This window comes from Lytechinus pictus, chromosome 16 (assembly GCF_037042905.1).
Source record: "Lytechinus pictus isolate F3 Inbred chromosome 16, Lp3.0, whole genome shotgun sequence".
Classification (NCBI taxonomy): domain Eukaryota; kingdom Metazoa; phylum Echinodermata; class Echinoidea; order Temnopleuroida; family Toxopneustidae; genus Lytechinus; species Lytechinus pictus.
This window is the reverse complement of record NC_087260.1, coordinates 717,848-738,671: the sequence shown is the minus strand read 5'-3', so window position 1 is coordinate 738,671 and position 20,824 is coordinate 717,848. Positions and strand designations below refer to the sequence as shown.

The following is a 20,824-nucleotide window of genomic DNA, read 5'->3' as shown; positions in this document are numbered from 1 at the left end:
TAATCAGCTTCCTCTGGTTCCAATAAATAGGCGCCGGTAATAATGAAGAAGGGCCTATTGCCAACGAAATCTAGATCGGCGCCGGTCAAGAATGATCAGCGGCACCTGCAAGGTTATACATATTATTGTTGAATGGTCATAACAAAGCTTATCGCATGCCCTTACAGAGTGGACTGGGGTGGGGCAGTTGCCCACAGATCATGAAATCTTTAATTTGTTATTTAAAAAATCCCAGAATCATATACAAAAGCGGAGAGCAAATCCTTTAATTTTAATCTTGTTTTCCAATGCTTTATTAAAAAAAGGTCAGTCACTTTTCTTCTTTACACATTCCACATTGTGCCACCTCTATGGCCTTTAGTGTAAGACAGCTACTATAGTGTTTTATTAAGATGCATTCGATATTTTAGTCAAAAACTTAGCTAAAACCCGTTGCTATTACCGGGAGTGTATAATTACGCAACCAGACGTATATAGACCTTAAACCACTAAATGTCATTTTCAATGTATAAATACAGTTTTGTCAGTATACCTTTGTTTTAACGTTTAAATGTTTACGCCACAAAATTTGATTTATTTCCATCTTCCATTAAGTTAAATATTATTCATCTGATCACTCGGGAAGAAGTTAAATCAAAGATAACGATACCTGTAAAGCTGGAGAACTATTTCCAAAGCTCTGTCTTGAAGGATCTCTTTCTGAATTCAGGTCATAGGCCTAAGCATCATATCCAGTTTCATCAAAGTAATTATATAAAAATTACTGACAATTACAAATTGCATTATATTTAGTGAAAAGCATCCCAATACTAGTATATACCAAATTCTGTATATAGGCCTATACATCATGTACATGAAAATTGAATGATAATATATAAACCTGGATTGGTGATGTATTCCGAGTGATTCATGATGTAGTATCACTGCATATACAGAGGTGTCGATCCTGGGGGGCAGGGGGGGGGGGGGCGATCGCCCCACCAATGAAAATGTTGTGGGGGCAAACATATCATTTTGCCCCCCCCCCCAATAATTCCGCATGTGCAAAAATAAAATAAGATATAATGTTATACAGAAAACAGCAAGCGAGATTGAGCGACACAACTTGTTCTTTATTTAAAATCGTGCTCAAATTGTAATATACTGGAATAACTGGAATATAAACATTTTCAGCTCGCGCTTCGCACTCACATCATTTCTGTAGAAAAACCCCATACTTAAATAGGTGAATAAAATGTCCCGTTTTTCAGTTCTAAACCTCAAAAGAACTCCCGCTTCGATTTGCAATAATCTTTTGTTTGATATAATCTTGTACTTTATTAAAAACGTCCATTATTTAAAACTGTCTTTTTTACGGATCGAAATATCAATATTTTAAGCTCGCGCTTCGCGCTCGCATCTATTGATTTTTTAGATACCCATCTGAATCATTGGTACCAAAAATGCTTAGAATATCAAGCTTCCTGGTCAGAATATAAAGAAATTTCAGCTCGCCCTCGGCACTCGCATTATCTTTGTAGTGAGATATGTCCTAACAAGCACCTTTTTCCTGTTTTCAGGTCAGTATACTAAAAAATTTCAGCTCGCGCTTCGCGCTCGCATTAATTTGTTGGTGAGATATGTGTCTCTATCTCATGAGTCATATAAATAAATAAATATATATATATATATATATAGATGCATATGAGTGTGTGCGCGTTTGTGTGTGTGTGAGTTTGTTTGTTTTGTGTGATCGAGCACCTTTGGAAAGTTGATTCATGATTTTGCCCCCCCCCCAATCTGAAAAAGGATCGACGCCCCTGTGAATATATATATATATATATATATATATATATAGCAAAAAAAATAGTATCTCACGATATTTTGAAATCGCACATAACATGCATAATTTGTGTTACTTTTTGCTTGTTTCTTTCTTTAATAAGTTTTTCAGTCTCTATACATGTTTTAGAAAGATTATATGTTTAAATTGATGGTCGTACGCAGCAAGGGGAAGGGGGGGGGGGTGGGGCAAATTCCCGAACAGTTGTTGTGAAAACACATTTTTTTTTCCTTAACATTTCATGAAAACTTATGAAAAATGTGCAAATGTGAGATGTGCACCAAATACTTTTATTACACTTGTGAGCAGTTCGGTCCGTTTACTCTAGATATCGTTTTTATTATTTTTTTTTCAAAAATATGTTGGAGTCTTGCCCCCCCCCCCCGGAAATATTATCTGCGTTTGGTCGTGCAAAATGGCATGACTGGAAATCCTACATTTCGAAAAGAGCATTTGACAGGGTCAGACTTTACCCCTTTTTCATAATTTTCTTTATGGCGCCGGTGAAGTGCAAAAATATTTGCGCCGCTCGGCAGTGCGCCCCCCCCCCCTTTCGCCAAAAGCTGGATCCGCCTATGTGATTTGTTGATTTAGTTTTACTAACATTCATGTAAGTTACATGAAATATTGGCAAGTGATCTGACACGTCTGTTAAGGTCTTAAAGTGTTAACTACTGCTATAGCGTAACTCGCTCCCTAAATTATTGAAAATGTGTCCAGTGTGTGCGCGCACTGCCTCTGTGTTTGCCTCTGTGTTGTTTGGGATCGGATGCACGCATAGGATCCTCTACATGCACAAGCACACGATTGCCTCCTACATGTATGATTTGCTCTTAATGAAAAATATGCTGCACTTTTTTACCAAGTTACTATATGTCCTAAATTTCTTTTTATTTGTATTTTTAGAATGGACTTCAAACCAAAAAGGATGAAAAACTTAACCAGAAGCATATATAGAGTGGTTTGTGCGTGAATATTTTACAAATTAGAATAACATGGATTGAAAAAGTAAAGGCTGGGGCAATGCTTAACATATTTTCATTTGGAGGGGGGGGGGGGGGGCAAACACATAAGGGAACTTATATTCATCAGGTTATTATATGTCTTGAATTTCTTTTATTTTTATTTTTAGAATGGACTACAAACGAAAAAAAGGAGAAAAAACTTAACCAGAAGCCTATAGAGTGTTTCTACAATTTCCATAGTTCTCACCATAAAAACATTTTTTGGCATCTTATGCATGGGTTTTTACGTTTTGTTTACAAAGGTTTTAAGAGCAATACTATTATATATTTTTTATTTCAACCGACAATCATGACAATGTTGACTATGTGAGCCTTTTCATTGATGCTTACTTCTATGCAAGACACATTGCTGCAGTAAAAAAAAGAAGAAAATTGTGCCTCTCGAAAGTAGATCCGCCACTGCTGTCCCTTTCAAAAATATTTTCAACTTCATTAAATTTCATGGGTGATCATCTGTATGTCAATCATGGCGTATTCGGAAGGGGTGTCTCCATCAACCCGTGTTTTTATTATAGAAAAAATATTCCAGTTCATTCCATCACATTATTTCAAATATTACTAACAGGAAAAGTAGGTATGCACATGAAATACAATCGCCGAATAATCACCATGATTTTAAATTCGTTGACGCTTAACATATAAAAATTGAAATAAAAGATTTGAATCTGAAATTGAGCGGGAAAAGCTCTATTATCAGCCTCAACTTTCATGGGGTGCACGCCTTTCCCCTGTGTACTGCACTTGTACTAATTGGTACCTAGTGCACATATAAAAAAAGAAATGACTCATTGAACCATTTCCCTTCTCAAGCTCTTTCTCTTTCTTATTTCCTCCCCCCCCCCCAGTTTTAGAACTTTTGAGAATAGAGCCAGAGTCTCTTTCGTTACGCCAGTGGTTTGAATCATTAATAAACTGATTATTTTTTTCATAATAGTAAACAGAGTAGGATTATACGTTGTAAACGTGGGTATTTATTGCCATGTCAGAGGTGAAAGTTAGCATTTCAAATAGTAGAAAAACAAATTCTTATTAAGGTGAACAACTCTATGGGAAAACTTGTTTATTTGTAAAAGAAGAAAAGCAAGATCTGCAAAGATATCGTTCTCTTAGTTTATTTTGATTTTGGCCTCGGAAATTTGTCAGCTCAGCGCATAGCATTTCTCTATAAATTAGCTAAATCGCCGTCTTGGTTAAAAGATAATTTTAGATTTTTCTCAGTCTTCTCATGCTCATCTTTTCTCATAGACCGCGGGTCATACATCCAATATAAGTCTCCTTAACATTTTCGTGCCTCACCTCTTGTATATTCCTATTTTTTGTCACATTTTAGAGAAAAAAAAATCACTGAATATTAATTCATAACTCGTCAGTGTCAAAAGTGCATATTCGTCACATCTTTTCAATTCCACAATACTTTTACTGTGCTGGTGCTCACACACACTATTCATTATTTACATATATTACCCTAGCCCCTTGTCTATGGCCAAATACACGGTAAGCCCCTGGTTACCTAGCCCGAGAGCAGCCAAGACTGGCAAGAGCAGATCCAGGATTTCGTAGGGAGGGGCCCAAATTCGACCTGATTTTGGCGCCCCTGTGTACTTTTCGGAAAAATGGCGGCCCCTCCCTCCCCCAGGCAATCATAAGTGCCTTAAATGCATGTTAAATTATCTAATTTCATAGGCACATGAAGAAGAGGCAATTGAATAATGGTTTTATAATGATGTGTTCATGAATAAATGCAATACCACTTTAAAAAGAATCAATGCGAGCGCGAAGCGCGAGCGATTTCTATTTTAAACATTTAATGCTTTCAATCTCGTTTAAGATCTCATCAGAGTAGGCCCTGCAAGAATTATGTGAGCGGGAGCCAGGCACGGATCCAGGATTTCTTAGGGGCCCCTAATTTCAAGTCAAGTAATAATCGTGCCAAAATGACTCCCATTGCCGAATGGGTAATGTCTAGTTACTTCACACATAAACCTCTCTTGCATTGTATAGGCATACTTCGTTCTTCTGGGTACTCCCATTTTTTTTTCTACTTTTTGTTTCAGGGCTTGAAAAATCGTACGGGGATGACATCCCTGTATCGCCGCGTATGAACACTGGTTGTGCAATAACTAAATTGCATATTCTGCATGACAGAAAGTTAGTGTTTTTTGGGGGTAATATATTCTTGAAAAAATATACATGCTTTTTATTATAGAGTTGAGGTAGACTCAGTAGTCAGCACTCAGCATTTATTAATTGGGAGTGCACTGCCTACTTAGATCTGTAAGGGTTTGGATATATTATATAATCATGGCCAAGGTCAAAGGTGATTTAGGGTCAATGCAGGATTTTGCAGTGTACAAAGAAAGAAAAACGTCGAATCCAATATCGTTTGCAAAATGACCCCAAAAGCCGTTATAGAAATAAATTGCTTGAATCTGTGAAATCATTAAGTCCAAAATGTTTTTATGCATGTTTGTATTATGTATGTAATAGTAATGGTAATTATACATCAATAGAAATATTTTTACCTTGTCGGCAAATAATGGCTCTTTTTTTTTTGGAGGGGGGGGAGTGATATTCGGTTGGCAAGCAAAATTCACAGAGTGATGCACGAAATGTTGACGTGCGCACAAAATGTTCCAGTCTTTCTTTTGGTAAATATAAAATATCATAGAGTCTATGTCAACTATTGTATGAGAAGGCCCCAAAGCAGGGTAGGAAATACACTGGAACTCAGCTCTAAGGCCGATTTTTTAGCTCCCCCATATGGACTAGCCGTCAGTCAATTATCCTCACAGGCTGGGGTTCAATATAACATACTGACATCACCAACCGCGTAGCCAGGATTTCATTTTCGAGGAGGCGGTAAATGCACGCGAAGCGTGCCAGTACTTACAAAGCGCGCGAAGCGCGTTCCCTAGGGGGGTGGGTGCAGGGAGTCCCCCCCCCCCTCCCGCGCGAAGCTTTCGGTGTTTCATAAATTAAGATCAAAAGGAGCCGTCTCTCTTGTCTCTAGTACCTATATCAGCCCCAATTCAGTTGACTACATGTATATTGTGATTTTAAACCTTGTTTTCAAAAGTGATTGTGAACGCACAAAGAGGGGATAAAACGGAGGAAATTCAAATAATATTAACCCCGTGCGAAGCGCGGAAGCTAAAGCATTTTATCATTTTTTTTGCAAAGGAAAGGGTCCCGAGAAAAAAGGGGATTCTCTAAGTCACATTGAATACTATCCTTGGAAAGATCAAATTTGATTACAAATAATTTAGCGACAGTGCATATCTTAACTCGCAAAACAGGTGAGAAGAAGGATATCTGCCGAGAGGAAGATATGCCTCCCCGCGCAGAGCAATGAATCTCTGAAATTTCGAAAGGCAGACGTTTCAATCAATGCAGATATCTCTAATACCCCCATCGGCTCTAATTCATTTTTTTTTTTTAAAGATTATTGAACTTCATTACAAGGAAAATAGTGCGCAAAAAGTTGAAACTTCTGAGATTTATTGAAATTATATAAAACGGGATGATATATAATTTCTTTGACTTATCCTGATGCGCTTCATTTTGAATGAAAAAGAAACTCAAGTGTCATTCGCAATTTCACACTGAGGGCGCAAAACATGCAGAACATGAGATGAATGTGCAGGGAAATGACATGAAGTTAAGTAAAATATTGTATTTTTTTATTTGATACGGCACGAATTTTATACCTTCCTCTTTTTAAATTAGGAACCTGTTTGCCCCCATATTATGGTTGTTTAGTATAAAATTGAGCTGAAAAGCGGGAGAATTTGCCTATATTGAGCTGACGGCAGATTTACCCGCCCGGAGCCGACCCGACCAGAAGTTACTCGATCAATTAAAAAAAACGATAACTTCATACTTCGGCCTATCCTTACTCTAATTTCATGTCCTAATGTATATTTGAACTTTAACTGGCAAGAAACACATATAGCTGAGGTGGAAAAATAGAGTTATAGAAAGGGTGAGGGAAACAAAGGAGAACTGCAATAATTATTGTCATTAAACGCGCGCAGCGCGGAAGCAAAATTCATATATTTAAATTTAGAGCGAAGAAGTTTCTTTTTTTGAGAAAAAAAAAGAATAAAAAGAAAGTCCCCAAAGCTACCTTTCTTCCCTTTCCTTCCTTCGCTTTTCCTTTTCTCCTCTCTTTTTTCCCTTCTTTTTTTTTTCTTTTTTGGGGACATTTGGGGGGGGGGGGCGACCGCCCCCCTGGCTACGCGCCTGGACATCACTAAGGTCGAAATACATTAATGACTATGATGGTCAACTGGTCATGAGCTTTGAGCCATAATTCAAAGGAAACAAATATTCGATTTGGCATAACTGAACATTTTTTGCCGTGAAATGTTTCTTTTCCAACGATTCATCGAATAGGTCAGGAATCAAGTACGTTTCATGCAACTTTTTCTCGACCGTGCGTCATTCATATTTTACGAAGAGGGTCTCATAAGTATGAAAAGAGAAGAAATGGATGTTTCAGTTAAGAACTTTGATTTCCGAATAGATAGCAGTAAGAGCCAGAAAAAATCGTAAAATTACTCGTGCAAACGAAAATTTGGTAACACCATTTATACTGGCGTAAATCCGTGTTGATGGGTGGGGGGATGACTGAAATATTTTGACATTTTTTTCTGCAATCATGTTTTTAAATATGCAAGGAATTGTCACTGATATGTCCACAGTGGCGTACCGTGGGTCACCAGCAACATTTTTTTAATCACTGAGTGAGCGCGCTGAGTTGCTAGTTATTCTGACCTAATAGAGACATTTTAAGGACAATGTCATTAAACGGATATGTATCTCACTGATCAAATAATGCGAGCGCGAAGCGCGAGCTGACTTTTTTTTATTCACACCTAAAAAGGGACATTGTAATCAAATTTGTGTAATCATGACAGGTACCTGTCTCGCTAAACATTGCGAGCGCGAAGCGCGAGCTGAAGTTTTCGTATATTTTGACCCCAAACAGCGAGATTTTAAGGAATATATTTTAGGAATCCATTATGAGTATGCATATCTCACCATAGCCATCTAATGCGAGTGCCAAGCGCTTGCTGATTTTATTAGAATTACATCTGAACACATGAAACAATTTTTGTAGTCATTGCAATCATGATTATCATATGCATCTCACTAATCAAATATTGCGAGCGCGAAGCGCGAGCTGAGAATTTAGACAATTCAGACCTGGGGCATTTTAAGGTTTCTTTGAAGGAATTAACTAGGACCATACGTTACTAACCAATTGATGCGAGCGCGAAGCGCGAGCTGAAAATTGTTGATATTCAGATCAGAAGGGACATTTTAAGGACTGATTTTAGGAATTATGAGGAGCAGACATATCTCACAAATCCACTAATGCGAACGTAATCACGGACAGGAAATGTTTCATATAAACGAAGATCTTAACATAGGGCAATCACTTTTTGAGTCATGAAAAAGAAGCATATGTCACTACATAAAACAATGATAACTCAAGTGCTAGGAAAAATATTTGGTTTATATTGACTTGAAAACGGGATGATTTAGTAAAACAGGTGGGTGTTTCATAAAGCTGTTCGCAAGATAAGAGCAACTTTAAGAGCGACTGGTGAACCTTTTTTGCATGCTAAATAATCACCAATGAACATTTAATTGTGAATATCATTTACCACAAGAAAGGATCACCAGGCGTTCTTAAAGTCGCTCTTAACTTACGAGCAGCTTTATGAAACGGCCCCCAGGATTATGCACTGTATCTCGTTAAACAGACAATGCGAGCACCGGAACAATGAAGACGTAGGCCCTGGGCAAAATGTAAAATGTTTTATTATGTAATGTAATGTAACATAACATAATTGTTAACATTGTTGACGATGTTAACATGTGCTTTGTAACCTATGCTTAAAAAGAATGCAACTTGTATAACTTATACTAGTTTCATTCTTTTTAAGCTATAGGCTACCCATACACAATTTCAGCGCCCCCTAGTTCTAACATCGATTTGGCGCCCCTAGTTCGAACATTCAATCGGCACCCCCCTCCCGATGTCGAACATAAATTTTGCGCCCCGACGTCGAACATCAATTCGACGCAACCCTTCCCCCCCCCTTACGTCGAACATATCTATTTGGCCTCCCTAGGTCGAACATCAATTTGTCTCCTCCAAGTTGGAACATCATTTCGGCGCCCTCCTAGTTCGAATATCAATTCGGCGCCCCTACATGTAGGTCCAACATCAATTTGGCGCCCCTAGTTAGAATATCATTTCGCCCCCCCCCTAACTCGAGTATCAATTTGGCGCCCCCTAGTTTGAACATCAATATAGCTAGCGCCCCTACGTCGAACATCAATTCGCCCCCCCCCGTTCGAACATCAAATCGGCCCCCAGTTCGAACATCATTGTCTTTCCTCCTCTTCCTCTTTTTTCCTCTCGTCCTTCCCCCTGTTCCTCTTCCTTTTTTTCATTCCCCCTTTCTCGCTCTTTTTTTCTCTTCTCTCTTCCCTCTTCCTCTCTCTCTCTCTCTATATTTTCTCCTTTTCCTTTTTTTCTCTCCCCCCTCCCCTCCCTTTCCCCTCTTCCTCTTTTTTCTCCCCCTCCCCCCTCCCATTTCTTCTCTTCCTTCCCCCTCTTCCTCTTTTTTTCTCTTTCTTTCCCCTCTTCTCCTTTTTTCTTCTTTTCTTTCCCCTCTTCTTTTTTCTTCTTTTCTTTCCCCTCTCTTTTTTTCTCTTTCCTCCCTCTTCCTCTCTCTCCTTTTTTCTCCTTTTCTTCCCCCTCTCCCCTCCCTTTTCTTCTCTTCCTCTATCTCCTTTTCTTTCCTCTTTTTCCCTCTCTCTCTTTCCCCTCTCTCTCTTTTTTAAATCCTTTTCCTTTCCCTCTCTTTTTCCTTCTCTTTCTTTCCCCCTTTTCTCTCCCTTTGCCTTCCCTTCCTTTCCCCTCTTCCCTTTTTCTTCTTTTCTTCCCCCTTTCCTCTCTCTTTTTTCTCCTCTTCTTCCTTCCCCTTCTTCCTCTCTCTTTTCCCTTCTCTCTCTCTTTTCTTCTTTCTTCCTTTTTCCTCTCTCTTTTTTCTCCTTTTCCTTTAATTCCCCCTCTCCCCTCTCTCCTTTCCTCTTTTCTTCCCCCTTTTCCTCTCTCTTTTTCCTTCCCTTCTTCCCCCTCTTCCTTTCTTCTTTTTCTTCTTTTCTTTCCCCTCTTTTTTCTCTTTCTTTCCCTCTCTTCTTTTTTTTTTTGGCCGAAGGGGGGGGGGGGGCAAGGCCCCCTCGGCCCCCCATGGTCCGCGCCTGGGCAAGAGTATTCAAGGCAATTACATACGAATATCGAATGAAATGCGTTAGACCGTAGATTGTATAAATTCACGCGCCGAATTATATTACATAAACAAAAATTGTATTCTTTCTGTATTAATACTCGTACCGTCGTGGTACTGTGTACAACTGAACTAAAGTGATTTTCTCGCACAAACTCGCCATTCAGTGCGCGCGCGTACACGAGTTCGTAATTAGGCCCTGTGTATGTGTGACGTCAGAGGTCAGGGGGTTAATTGAGACAAAACTCGGATCGGGGGGGGGGGGGGCTGCGCTATTTTCGGCTATTGTGTACAAAGTGAATGCGAATTCGTAAATGTCCGATTATTATCAGCGTAGGTGACTAAATATCTGTTTGATTTTTCGTAGTTTTCGTACCATTTTGCAACATACTTCTTCGAAATGGATGGTGATGAATCTGTCACCATCCGTTTATGGAATGTTACACGTTTAAAGAGTTTCCTGAGAGACCGAAACCTAAAGCTTTCTGGACGTAAAGATGAACTGGTTGCGCTCGTATTTGCAGCAATGAAGTTGCCGGATCTTGCTCCCGTTGCGACGGGGAGTTCAGCGGGGGAGAAGGACCAGCAGTACGCTGATCTGCTGCGGCTTCCTGGTGGAAGCAACTTGCCGGACCCACGTCAAATCAAGGATTGGAAGTCTGAGACTCATGCAATAACGGAATGCCCCCCAACAATGGCGTTCGACATAGGGACATACTTGAGAAACATTGATGATGTGCCCCTAAGGAACAGACTGATGTCTGATTACAAGGATGGGAAAGCTTACAGTCAGTTACTTTGCCTCCGGGTGGGTTAAAGAGGTTGAATTCCATCCAATCGATGAAGACAGCAAATATTGCTTTTTGCGAACAGAGTGTATCCCTTCTCAAAGGGTAAATAACATACCTTGGAAGGTATGGGTTTGTGTGGAGAAGAAGACTGGAGCCGTTCAGAGTGCCTTTTGCACATGTTTTGCTGGGTAAGCTGCTTTAATTTGTATCATTGAGCTTGGTATAAAAGACTAGCGTAGGAAATTGTTTCACAAATTGTACATGTGTTAGTCTGGAAATTCCATAAAGCGCGCTTCCATGAGAAGGCAAAAAAAATGTAATTACATGTAAGTTGACTTGCAATACATTTAGGGCTACATGTACCTACCTGGGCCTGCAGTCTTTGACATTCAATGTCATGTTTGTTTATAAAAAAAATTTCGTTAAAACTCTTGTTCTCTCAAATTTAAGATCATTATGTAAACAAAATTATTTAGTGAATATGTTTCGAATGACTTTTAAACCTTTTTTTTTCTCATTGATCATCATCACATTGTTTTGTGTTTATTACATTGCAATTAAAATTATAAAATATTAGAGTTGAGATTTTCTAATATATGAAGTCTAACCCTCACTTTTAGTTTTTTCCATTATTACAGGTACAGTGGGACATGCAACCATGTTGCAGCCATCCTCTTCAAAGTAGATTTTGCGTGGCGCAATGGCCTGACTAACCCAGCCTGTACGTCAAAGGAATGTGGCTGGTCTGCTTTTGGGGCACGTCACAAAGTTGAACCGAGGCGTATCGCTGATGTTGCAATTAGCAAGCCACGCTTTTCTACGCAAGGTATGAACATGTAGATGCACAGAAACATTGTGCTAATGGATTTAATTGCATTTAAGTCAATTCATAGATGAAGTTGAGGCCACATTTTGGGGGCTGAGTCAGGTGCACAAATTTTCTATGAGAGAAGGTTTTCTCCAGTGGCCTCTTGACTCTGAAGTAATGGCGTCGATTATATCTCTTGGTTATGTTATATCCAATTTTGAAATAAAGCATCCTTCAGCCTTGAAGTGTATCACCTTTGCATGAATACATGCATTTGCAAATATTGAAACCAGTATAGAAATACATGTACATGTAGTTGAAGTTGACCCCATGTTGATAGTAAAAGTTCTTGTATATTATCATATGATTATGTTCACTAGTAAATTTACAATTGTTTAAATTAATCTCCTGTCTAGGTAATGTTTCTGGATGGTTAAACAAATTGTTAGGATGAGCTGGGATGGAAAAGCTAGCGGCCCAGACAACATCAGTTCTGAGCATCTGAAGCATATTGGTGAAGTATCCCGCAGGCTGCTGCTTGTCCTTCTTAATGCCATCCTACATCAAGGACACTGCCCTCAGCCGCTGAAATCTGGCATCATACTCCCTTTTCACAAAGGTAAAGGGAAGTGCACAGAAGACCCTCGCAACTACCGTGGGATCACCCTTACATCTACCATCTCAAAGTTGCTAGAGACGTGCCTTAAACCTCTTCTTGAATTCCAACTCTCCATCAAGGATATACCAGACCAACTGCAATTTGGATTTAGAAGAGGATTCTCTTGCCAACTCACAGCCTTATGTCTGCAACTGATCATCGAAGTTCAACAAGTTGAGAAAATGCCTACCTACGTTGCCTTCCTAGACGCTGAAAAGGCATTCGATAAAGTATGGCATCGAGGCTTGCTGAAGAAACTGAGAGCCGCTGAACCGGATCATTTCATTCTTCGAACAATAGAGAGCCTGTATGATGGTATGTATAGCCTTGTCTATTGGGACGGCAAAGTCTCTCCTCCAATCCATATCCAGCAGGGTGTAAGGCAAGGTGGAGTGCTTTCACCTTCTCTCTACACTCTTTTCATTGAAGGACTTATCAAGACTCTTCGAGACAAGAATCTTGGCTGCCATATCAATGGCCGGTATGCCGGAGTCCTTGTTCTTGCCGATGATGTGGCACTTCTGAGTAACTCTGCAACAGAGCTTCAGGCGATGCTAGACACCACATTAGCCTATTCACAGTGCTGGAGGTACAAGATCAACCCAACTAAAAGCGCAGTGGTGGTCATGCACCCGAAGAAGAATGACACACAGACTGTCTGGAAGATGGGCGACTCCCCAATTTCCCGTAAGGATTGCCACGACCATCTGGGCATCCCCAAGTCTGGTTCTGGCCTAGACCCCACCGACCAGATCATCTCGAGAGGTCTAAGACATTTTATGCCCTCCATGGCACGGGTGCTCATACTCTGGGATTGGTTCCAACACTGTCTTCTCACCTTTGGAACGTGTACTGCATCCCAAGAATGCTGTACGGTACAGCAATTCTTCACTTCACCAAAGCTATGGAGTATAAGCTGGACAAGGCTCAGAACCATCTTTTCAAGAGAGTCCTTGGGATTCCCAATACTGCGGCTAACGAATGTGTCTTCTTGTTAACTGGTCTTCTTCCCATCAGTACTAGAATAGATTATGAAAAGCTTCTGCTCTTAGGACAACTTCTTAACCTAGATCAGACCAGGTTTGAGTATGGAACCTTCCTTCTAGCACTGCATGCCAACACCCAAACAATCAAGACCCTCGGGTGTATTATACAGAAATATGGGATATCACCACTTGAAGACCTGCTTGTCAACCCCATCCCATATCGAGCTTGGAAGCCCACCATCAATAAGGCCATCAACGATCATGTCCAAGCTCAGATGTTACAGGGAGCCGCTTCCAAGCCTTCTCTTGTCTGCTGGACACTGAGGCCCTTCACTGATCCTTTGGAGCTTTACCCCAAGGACCCTCCCTCTTCCATTATCAGACAAGCCTTGACTGTGAGAGCACAACTCCTTACATCAACATACCTTACCCAATCCAGGCTCTGCAAAATTGGAAAGAAAACAGACCCAATTTGGGCCCTGTGTAAACTTGAAGAGGACACTACAGAGCATATCCTTGCCAAATGCCCACGTACCCTCCACCTACGCAACACTCTCTTGGACAAGATAAGGAATCTCCTAAAGGATTTCCCTTCCTCAACAACCTCCTTCAATACCAGCAATCCCTGCCAACTCACAGCAGCCATCCTACTACCCTATGATGCTTCCCTCTCTCACCCGCTAAATTCCTTGATCCTAAAAGCTACACTGCACTTCATCTTTAAGCTGCATGTCCTTTTCTTGTCCCTTAAACCTGTCAACTCTCAGTAACCTGCCTGTCTTTCAATCCCCCTGGACTTGACATTTACCAGACTCATTAACTCAACTTTTGCAGTGATACCTGCCGATCTCCGAACAGCGGAGGAACTGAAACGAGAGAGAGAGAGCATACTAAGATAATTTTATTTTTTATATTTTTATTTTTTTGTCAACCAGATTCAGCGAACTCGGATGGAATCAACCCAGCAGTGCGGAAATTATTTCCCCCAGTGGATTCCCGTGCCAGCGGTTCTCGACCGCCTCCTACTCTTGAGATGTTGGTGGACGCCTTCTATCCTGATTTTGATGGTGCCTGCTTCCTGCAGTATGCTCGCCAAACACCAGCTACATGTACAGGTGAACCATCCACATTGGACCATGTTGCCAGCTTTGAGGAAACATCGACTTTGAATTTGCCAGTACCTCTGTGGAACTTTGCAGAACCTTTCAATTCTGTAGAAGACTTCTTAAGTTCACTACCTACTTACAGTTCTGCCGAGGTAGAAGAATTAGAGAAAGTGACCCGTGGACAGGCAGCAAACATGGAATGGTTGAGACAGAGGAAGGGGAGGATAACTGGGTCCATCGCTCACAGCGTACTCACGAAAGGAAGGACACTACTCGCTAGCAGAGGGAAGAGCGTTAAATATGGCAGAGAGCTGGAAGACGAGGCTCGCACAAAGTACAAGGAGGCCATGACATCAGCAGGACATACGCACCTTCGTGTTAGAGAATGTGGACTTCGCGTAAAGGCAGACCAAGTGTTCATTGGGGCAAGCGCTGATGCTGTGGTGTCATGCAGGTGTTGTGGTTGTGGGCTTCTTGAAATTAAATGCCCTTTGTCCGTAGCACACACCTGTCCTAATCATCAAAATCTTCCTTATATCGACATGATCAGTGAGAGACCTACACTCAAGAAGAGTCATCCATACTTCTCACAGGTGCAGTTGCAAATGGGTGTGTGGCAAAGGACCTGGTGTGGCTTTTTTGTTTATTCCAGGCATGGGCATTTATGCATACGAGTACCTTTTGATGAGCATCGATGGAATGAACTATTGGCAACATGTGAACATTTCTTTACAACCAAACTCTAAAGGGAACTGGTTACAAGAGAATTATTTGAAGTTGTTGACTTGGAGGTTGAATGATTTCTCTTTTACTGAACTCTTGTGCATGAACTCTATACTTCATGTTCCAGTTTAAATAGTAATTTTCTGAAAGTTTTTTTTATTTATGTTTTTATTAACATACATGTATTTTATATTAGAAAATCATGCACAACACATTCCTTTATCAAAGTGTGATGTGTACATGTATTTTGAGGTCAGATTATATTTAAATGTATTTACTTTCTTGCAATAATTTCAGATTCCATTAAAAGTAATCTCTTTGTGAGACCGTTGGACAAGACTGCAGGTTTTAGTACTGCCTTGGTACATAAATACCAGCTGACTGGGATATTTGTAACACTCACCTGATTGGGCAATAATATGTTTGGAAATTAAGAACTAGCCTGCTTTATATGAATTTTTGTTAATGAGCTTATATTTATTCAACCTGATATATCGGAGTATACATAAACACAAATTTATGTATACACCACAGAGATCCACCATTTCCTGCAAATCAGCTTCGAGAAAGTATTACATGTATTTCAAAGACATCCACATGCTTTTGTTATCTATTTCCCTAGTAAGTTGCAGATCATGCCCTGAAATATTTGGCATGAAATATATTGCTAGCATGATGGCTTGGGGGAGGGGGGATCATACATTTAATGGGGAAGTCCATCCCAACAACATGAGAGTCGATTTCATTCATATTTTTTTTTTGATGAGTTTATAGTATGAATTAGTTTTACAAATGTTTGATGAAATTAAGTGAAACTTAATGTCAGAACATTCCTATTTGACAACTGAGTTTTATATTTTTAGCATTAATTTTTTTTTTTTACTTTTCTCTTTATTCAAACAAGCTTTTTGTTGGGTAGACTTCGCCTTTAATGATCAGCATACCAATCATTTTCCTACAGGAAAAAGAAGACAATGACAGAAAGAATCGGGTAGTTAAATGTATTCTGTAATGTACAATTTAATTTCAGATAAATGTCATACCGATCTCTCAAAGTATTCTTTTGCCAGTGGTGCACAACACGTTTTAAAACAAGACTTGCTCAACTAAACATGACTTGTAATACATCATACATGTAGTCTGTAATTCATGTATATTACACAAAGAAAATTTGTTGAAATTTATGTCATCTGAAGAGTAAAACATGTATTGAACAAATATTCCAGCACTATTTCTATTGAGCATTGAATATCTCTACAAATAATAAAGTCTTGTGTCCATTTCAATAATACAATGACACTTTATACTTCTGGGTACATGTACATGAACATTGCATACGATGGAAATTATAGTAAAGGAATGTTGAAACCACTCTTGTGATATATGGTGTATTTGATTATTAAGGATCACATTTTAATTTTTTTACACTGTAGACAGAAATGACCTTTTATATGATTTTTCACAAGCATTATTATCAACATTACTGAATGAACCTTCCAGTCATTTAACATGGCAGAGCCCTTTTAATATGCCATAGATGTGTATGCTTTTCATCGAAATGTAAATAAAGTTTGATGCAATAATGTGTCAAAACTATATTTTAAAATCCATGATGCATTTAAAGATTAATACATGTACGTGTAGATGTTGCGACAATGAAGGTTGGAAGGTGGTGCTGGTGATTATGATGATGTTGAGGATACATAGAGTGATGAGAATGATGAAGGTTGGAAGGAAGTGCTGGTGGTGGTGATGATGATACATGTAGGTGTATTAGAAAAAAGACAATGACGAAGTTTGTGATTACATGTACTTTAGAGTGATTACTGATGTTTGTGAAGGAATGTTCAATCTTATCGGGGGTTGGCATCTCAAGGATTTCATACGAGAGGGGGGGGGGGGGTGGTGGTCTTCTGAATTTCCCATTGAATAAAAATAAGAGAGTTCCTCTTCAATAAAGGATACAATTGCAAAAAGTCTACATCTAAAATTTGTAGTCCCCCAACAATATATTTGTTTGCAAAGAATGCCAGTGCATCTGAAATGAGGAGAGGGGGGGGGGGTATATTTAAAAATACAGAGATGCAAAATAGACATTTCAAACACTATGCTTCCTACTATTACCCCCTTGCTGGAATGCATATACAAAAAAGAAGCACGAGAGAAAATAACATTTTGCTATTACGGTATTTCAAATTTTACCAAATGATCATTATTTTACCAATGGTTGTCTCAAGTTTACCAGTGCTGCACAAACAACAATTATATCATCTATCAATGGTACAAGAGATATTGGCAAAGTCTGTTGAAGGATAGCAAACCATTTCATTCGTCCAATTGCTCTCTCGACATGTATCCTAGCATTTGCATTTTTTTTTGTCTTTTCTACATCTTTTGGTGCTTGCTGTTCCAAGCCTTTGCTTGGTGGGGGGATTTCTAATTTGGCATGTCTAATAAGGAGATCCTCTTTTATTATGAATCCTCTATCTGCAAGAATTAAGTCACCGGGGTCGATTAAATTCAGGAAGCCAGATTCACGTGTAATGTGGACATCTGAAGCTCTTCCACCCCAGGCTTTGGACAAAAAGGAAATCATTCCATTGGGAGCAATCGCAACCAGAAATTTGATAGTGTTGTGTTTTTTGTAGTCCGACCAAGTAAGGGCTTGAAATTCAAAATTACGGGGCCGTTCTATAAAGACTTCGGTACAATCGAGAGTACAGCGGAGATTAGGGTATTTTTTTTTCAGAGTGAGTGGTAGGGATGATAATATGACTTCCTTGTTTGGCCAAAACACCAAGTGCTTTAGCTCCTCAGCTAAAAACTTTATCCACGTATTGAATATTTGCGAAGCTGTGCTTGAAGATATGTTGAATATACTTCCGAGGAAAGCAATAGTCAAAGCTAAACGTAGCTTTAGAAGAACCAAAATGAATTCTTGTTTAGAGTTCAAAGTTCTTGATGGTCCTGGTTTCTGAGGTGTAGTTTTCTGTTTCGGTGTAGACTTTGGGGAAGATTCCTTCTTTGTACCAGTCCAATATCTCATCCTTCCTACTTTGGGCTTTAAGAAGTTATGAATGCACTCAAGTTTTCTTTTTGATTCAATTCCAGTGTACAATCTAACAGTTTTATCAGTTTTCATGACAACAGTGGTCATATCAAAATCACTTTTCTTACCATGCCGTTTTTTTGTTGCTTTCAGCTTCACTTGTAAATGGTTATTTCTTTGCTTTAAAGCATCAATTTCTTTCTGCTTTTCAACACATCCAGTGCAAGTGCATAGTCTTTTATCACAATGTACCACATAGTTGTGATCGGCAAGATGTTCACCATCAGCATGATCAGACCTTTTCTCCTTATCACTTGAAGATGTCTCATCAATTTCTTGTTGCCCATCAAACGAAGAGAATATGTGCGAGTCAGAATCTTCTGTCAAGTTGATATCTTCTTTCTTTCGTTTGCATGTGGATGTTCCCTTTTCTTTGCATGAAGACGTCTGACTAACTTCAGCATGCTCATCAGCTGTAGAGGTTTCAGAATCTCCTGTTAAGTCTACATTTTTCCTCTTCCGTTTAGATGTTGAATGGCTCTTGTCTGGGTACTGAGGTCTTTCTTTTGGAGGCTGACGAGGAGATTTTTGTGAAGACTTGGATACTGAGCTGTAGCCTAGATTCATTGTTGGGTCTGGCCATGCTGCACTAGGTTTCCCATCTCGAAAGTGACTTGAGCAAATCCTGTCTCCATACATTGGCTCCCAGTTTTTGCCATCTGGACGTTTTCTATTTATTGCCTTTATCCATCGACGGCGTCCATCTGGGTCTCTATTTTGCAATGGAAAAGGCAGAAGTACGAAAGGTGGTGGACATACACAGCTCCCATGTTTAAGGCCATGTCTATCACATAACTGGGAATACCATTTATTCAGCCTGTATGTACCGTTTGAGCACCCAACAACTGCACAAATTCTTCCCATGGTAGATCTATAGTCTGACTGTGTAAAGAAAGAAGAAAAAAAAATCACAATACTGGAAAGTAAAGATAGGCATAGATTCTACAAAACAAAGTTACATATTTTTATTTTCCCCATCAAATTTCTAGAAATTCTACTTTTGATACCAGTTTACTCTTTTTTCCTAAATTATTTTGTTTTAAAAAATTCAACTTTTTGTCTTTTGACTTAGTAAACATAATTGAACATTAAAGTTACAATAAGATCATCCACCTCGATACATAGCCATAGGTGGCGGAAGCTGGGGGGGGGGGGTGTCCCCTCCTAAATTTGAGGTGGATCCCCCCTAATTTTTTTTTGTTTGATAACCTTTTTTTTTTTGGCGTGCTTGTCAAGAAAAATTGGTGTTCCCCCTCGATATTTCCACGAAATTTCACTCTTCATTCTGTAGTGTACAAATACAATGACGTCTGTCGACTCTGCGCACAGAAAAGGGGGCGGGGCAAATATTTTTTGCATGATTATCAAGATTAAAGAACAACATATTTTCAACATATTATTCCTCAACCACTTTCTCCATTCGAAACTCACTATTTTGACATTTTGTTAATGATTCACATCCTTCAAAGTTCAAACAATTAACCACTTAATTCATTCGAAAGTCACTAGAAATTTTATCTGACTTGACATTTGTAATGATTCACATACGTAGCAAACAGCTTACACAAAACGTAATGCTTGGGGCAACACTTAGAACAATGTTTACCTTCTTCGAGCCGGAGACAGCTGCAATTGTCAACACGGCAAAAATACTACATGATTCGCAAATCATGCATAATTGAAAGAAAACAGTGAGAAAATAAATAAATTTACCTTCTCGATCGTAATTATGGATATAAAGTGATGTCAAGAGACCCAATATCTCGCATTTAGACCGTAAGAAATTCTTGCATTCCCATATTCACTGACGTACAAATGAGCACCTTTCTTCTTCTTCTTCTGTTGATTTCCTCCAGTCATAGAACTGCGAAATCACCGATGGCGAGAAGTTGTCTCAAATGACCTAGCAGAAAGGTCACGAAGGATTTTCGCGCATGCGCAGAATGTAATTACGAACTCGCTTATTGCAATGGAACACTTTATCGCGAACTTACCCGGCGAGTTACACGTTAAGCTCGAGTCGCTTTTAAGACCTTAACACATGTCAGAGTATATCACTCCACCTTTAGTATCTAAGTCAAATTGATTTGTCAGAAAATTATCTAAAAGGGTGGCACTTGTCTTAGTAATTCTTGTGGGCCTGTGAATTATAGGGAGAAAAAAATTACTGAAAAGACAGTTCACAAAGTTCTAACTTTGAGAATTTGAGTTGTGTTTTAAAATATCTATGTTTAAGTCGCCCGTCAAAAATACGTCAAAATAATAATGAAATGTCTGATTTTGTTACATCATTATGTTGACATAACACAATATCCCCCAACGTCAGATGTTTGTGCAGTGTAATTCTTATACTGCACAAATGAAAAAATATCTGACGTTGCGGGATATTGTGCAAGCGATTTCGATTTTGGTTTTGTAGTTTTACGGCATTTCTAGTTTGAGTAGCCTATATATTTACTATTTTCAACCTTCTTTTCCCCTTCCTTTCT

The 20,824-nt window shown here is 39.3% G+C and overlaps 1 protein-coding gene across 1 annotated transcript; it reads right to left on the bottom strand.

Moving 5' to 3' along the window:
• Positions 1-16,214: 16,214 nt before the first annotated feature.
• Positions 16,215-20,200, bottom strand: LOC135156981 (uncharacterized). The gene is made up of 2 exons (XM_064111229.1): positions 20,049-20,200; positions 16,215-19,217 (listed from the first exon to the last, which is right to left on the bottom strand). Exon 2 carries the CDS (start codon positions 19,197-19,199, stop codon positions 17,439-17,441), a length of 1,761 nt encoding a protein of 586 aa, XP_063967299.1. The 5' UTR covers positions 19,200-19,217; positions 20,049-20,200; the 3' UTR covers positions 16,215-17,438.
• Positions 20,201-20,824: the final 624 nt, after the last annotated feature.

Bases quoted from the DNA above. Each gene is read 5' to 3' on its own strand.
- LOC135156981 (XM_064111229.1), bottom strand. From the start codon at position 19,199: ATGGGAAGAATTTGTGCAGTTGTTGGGTGCTCAAACGGTACATACAGG.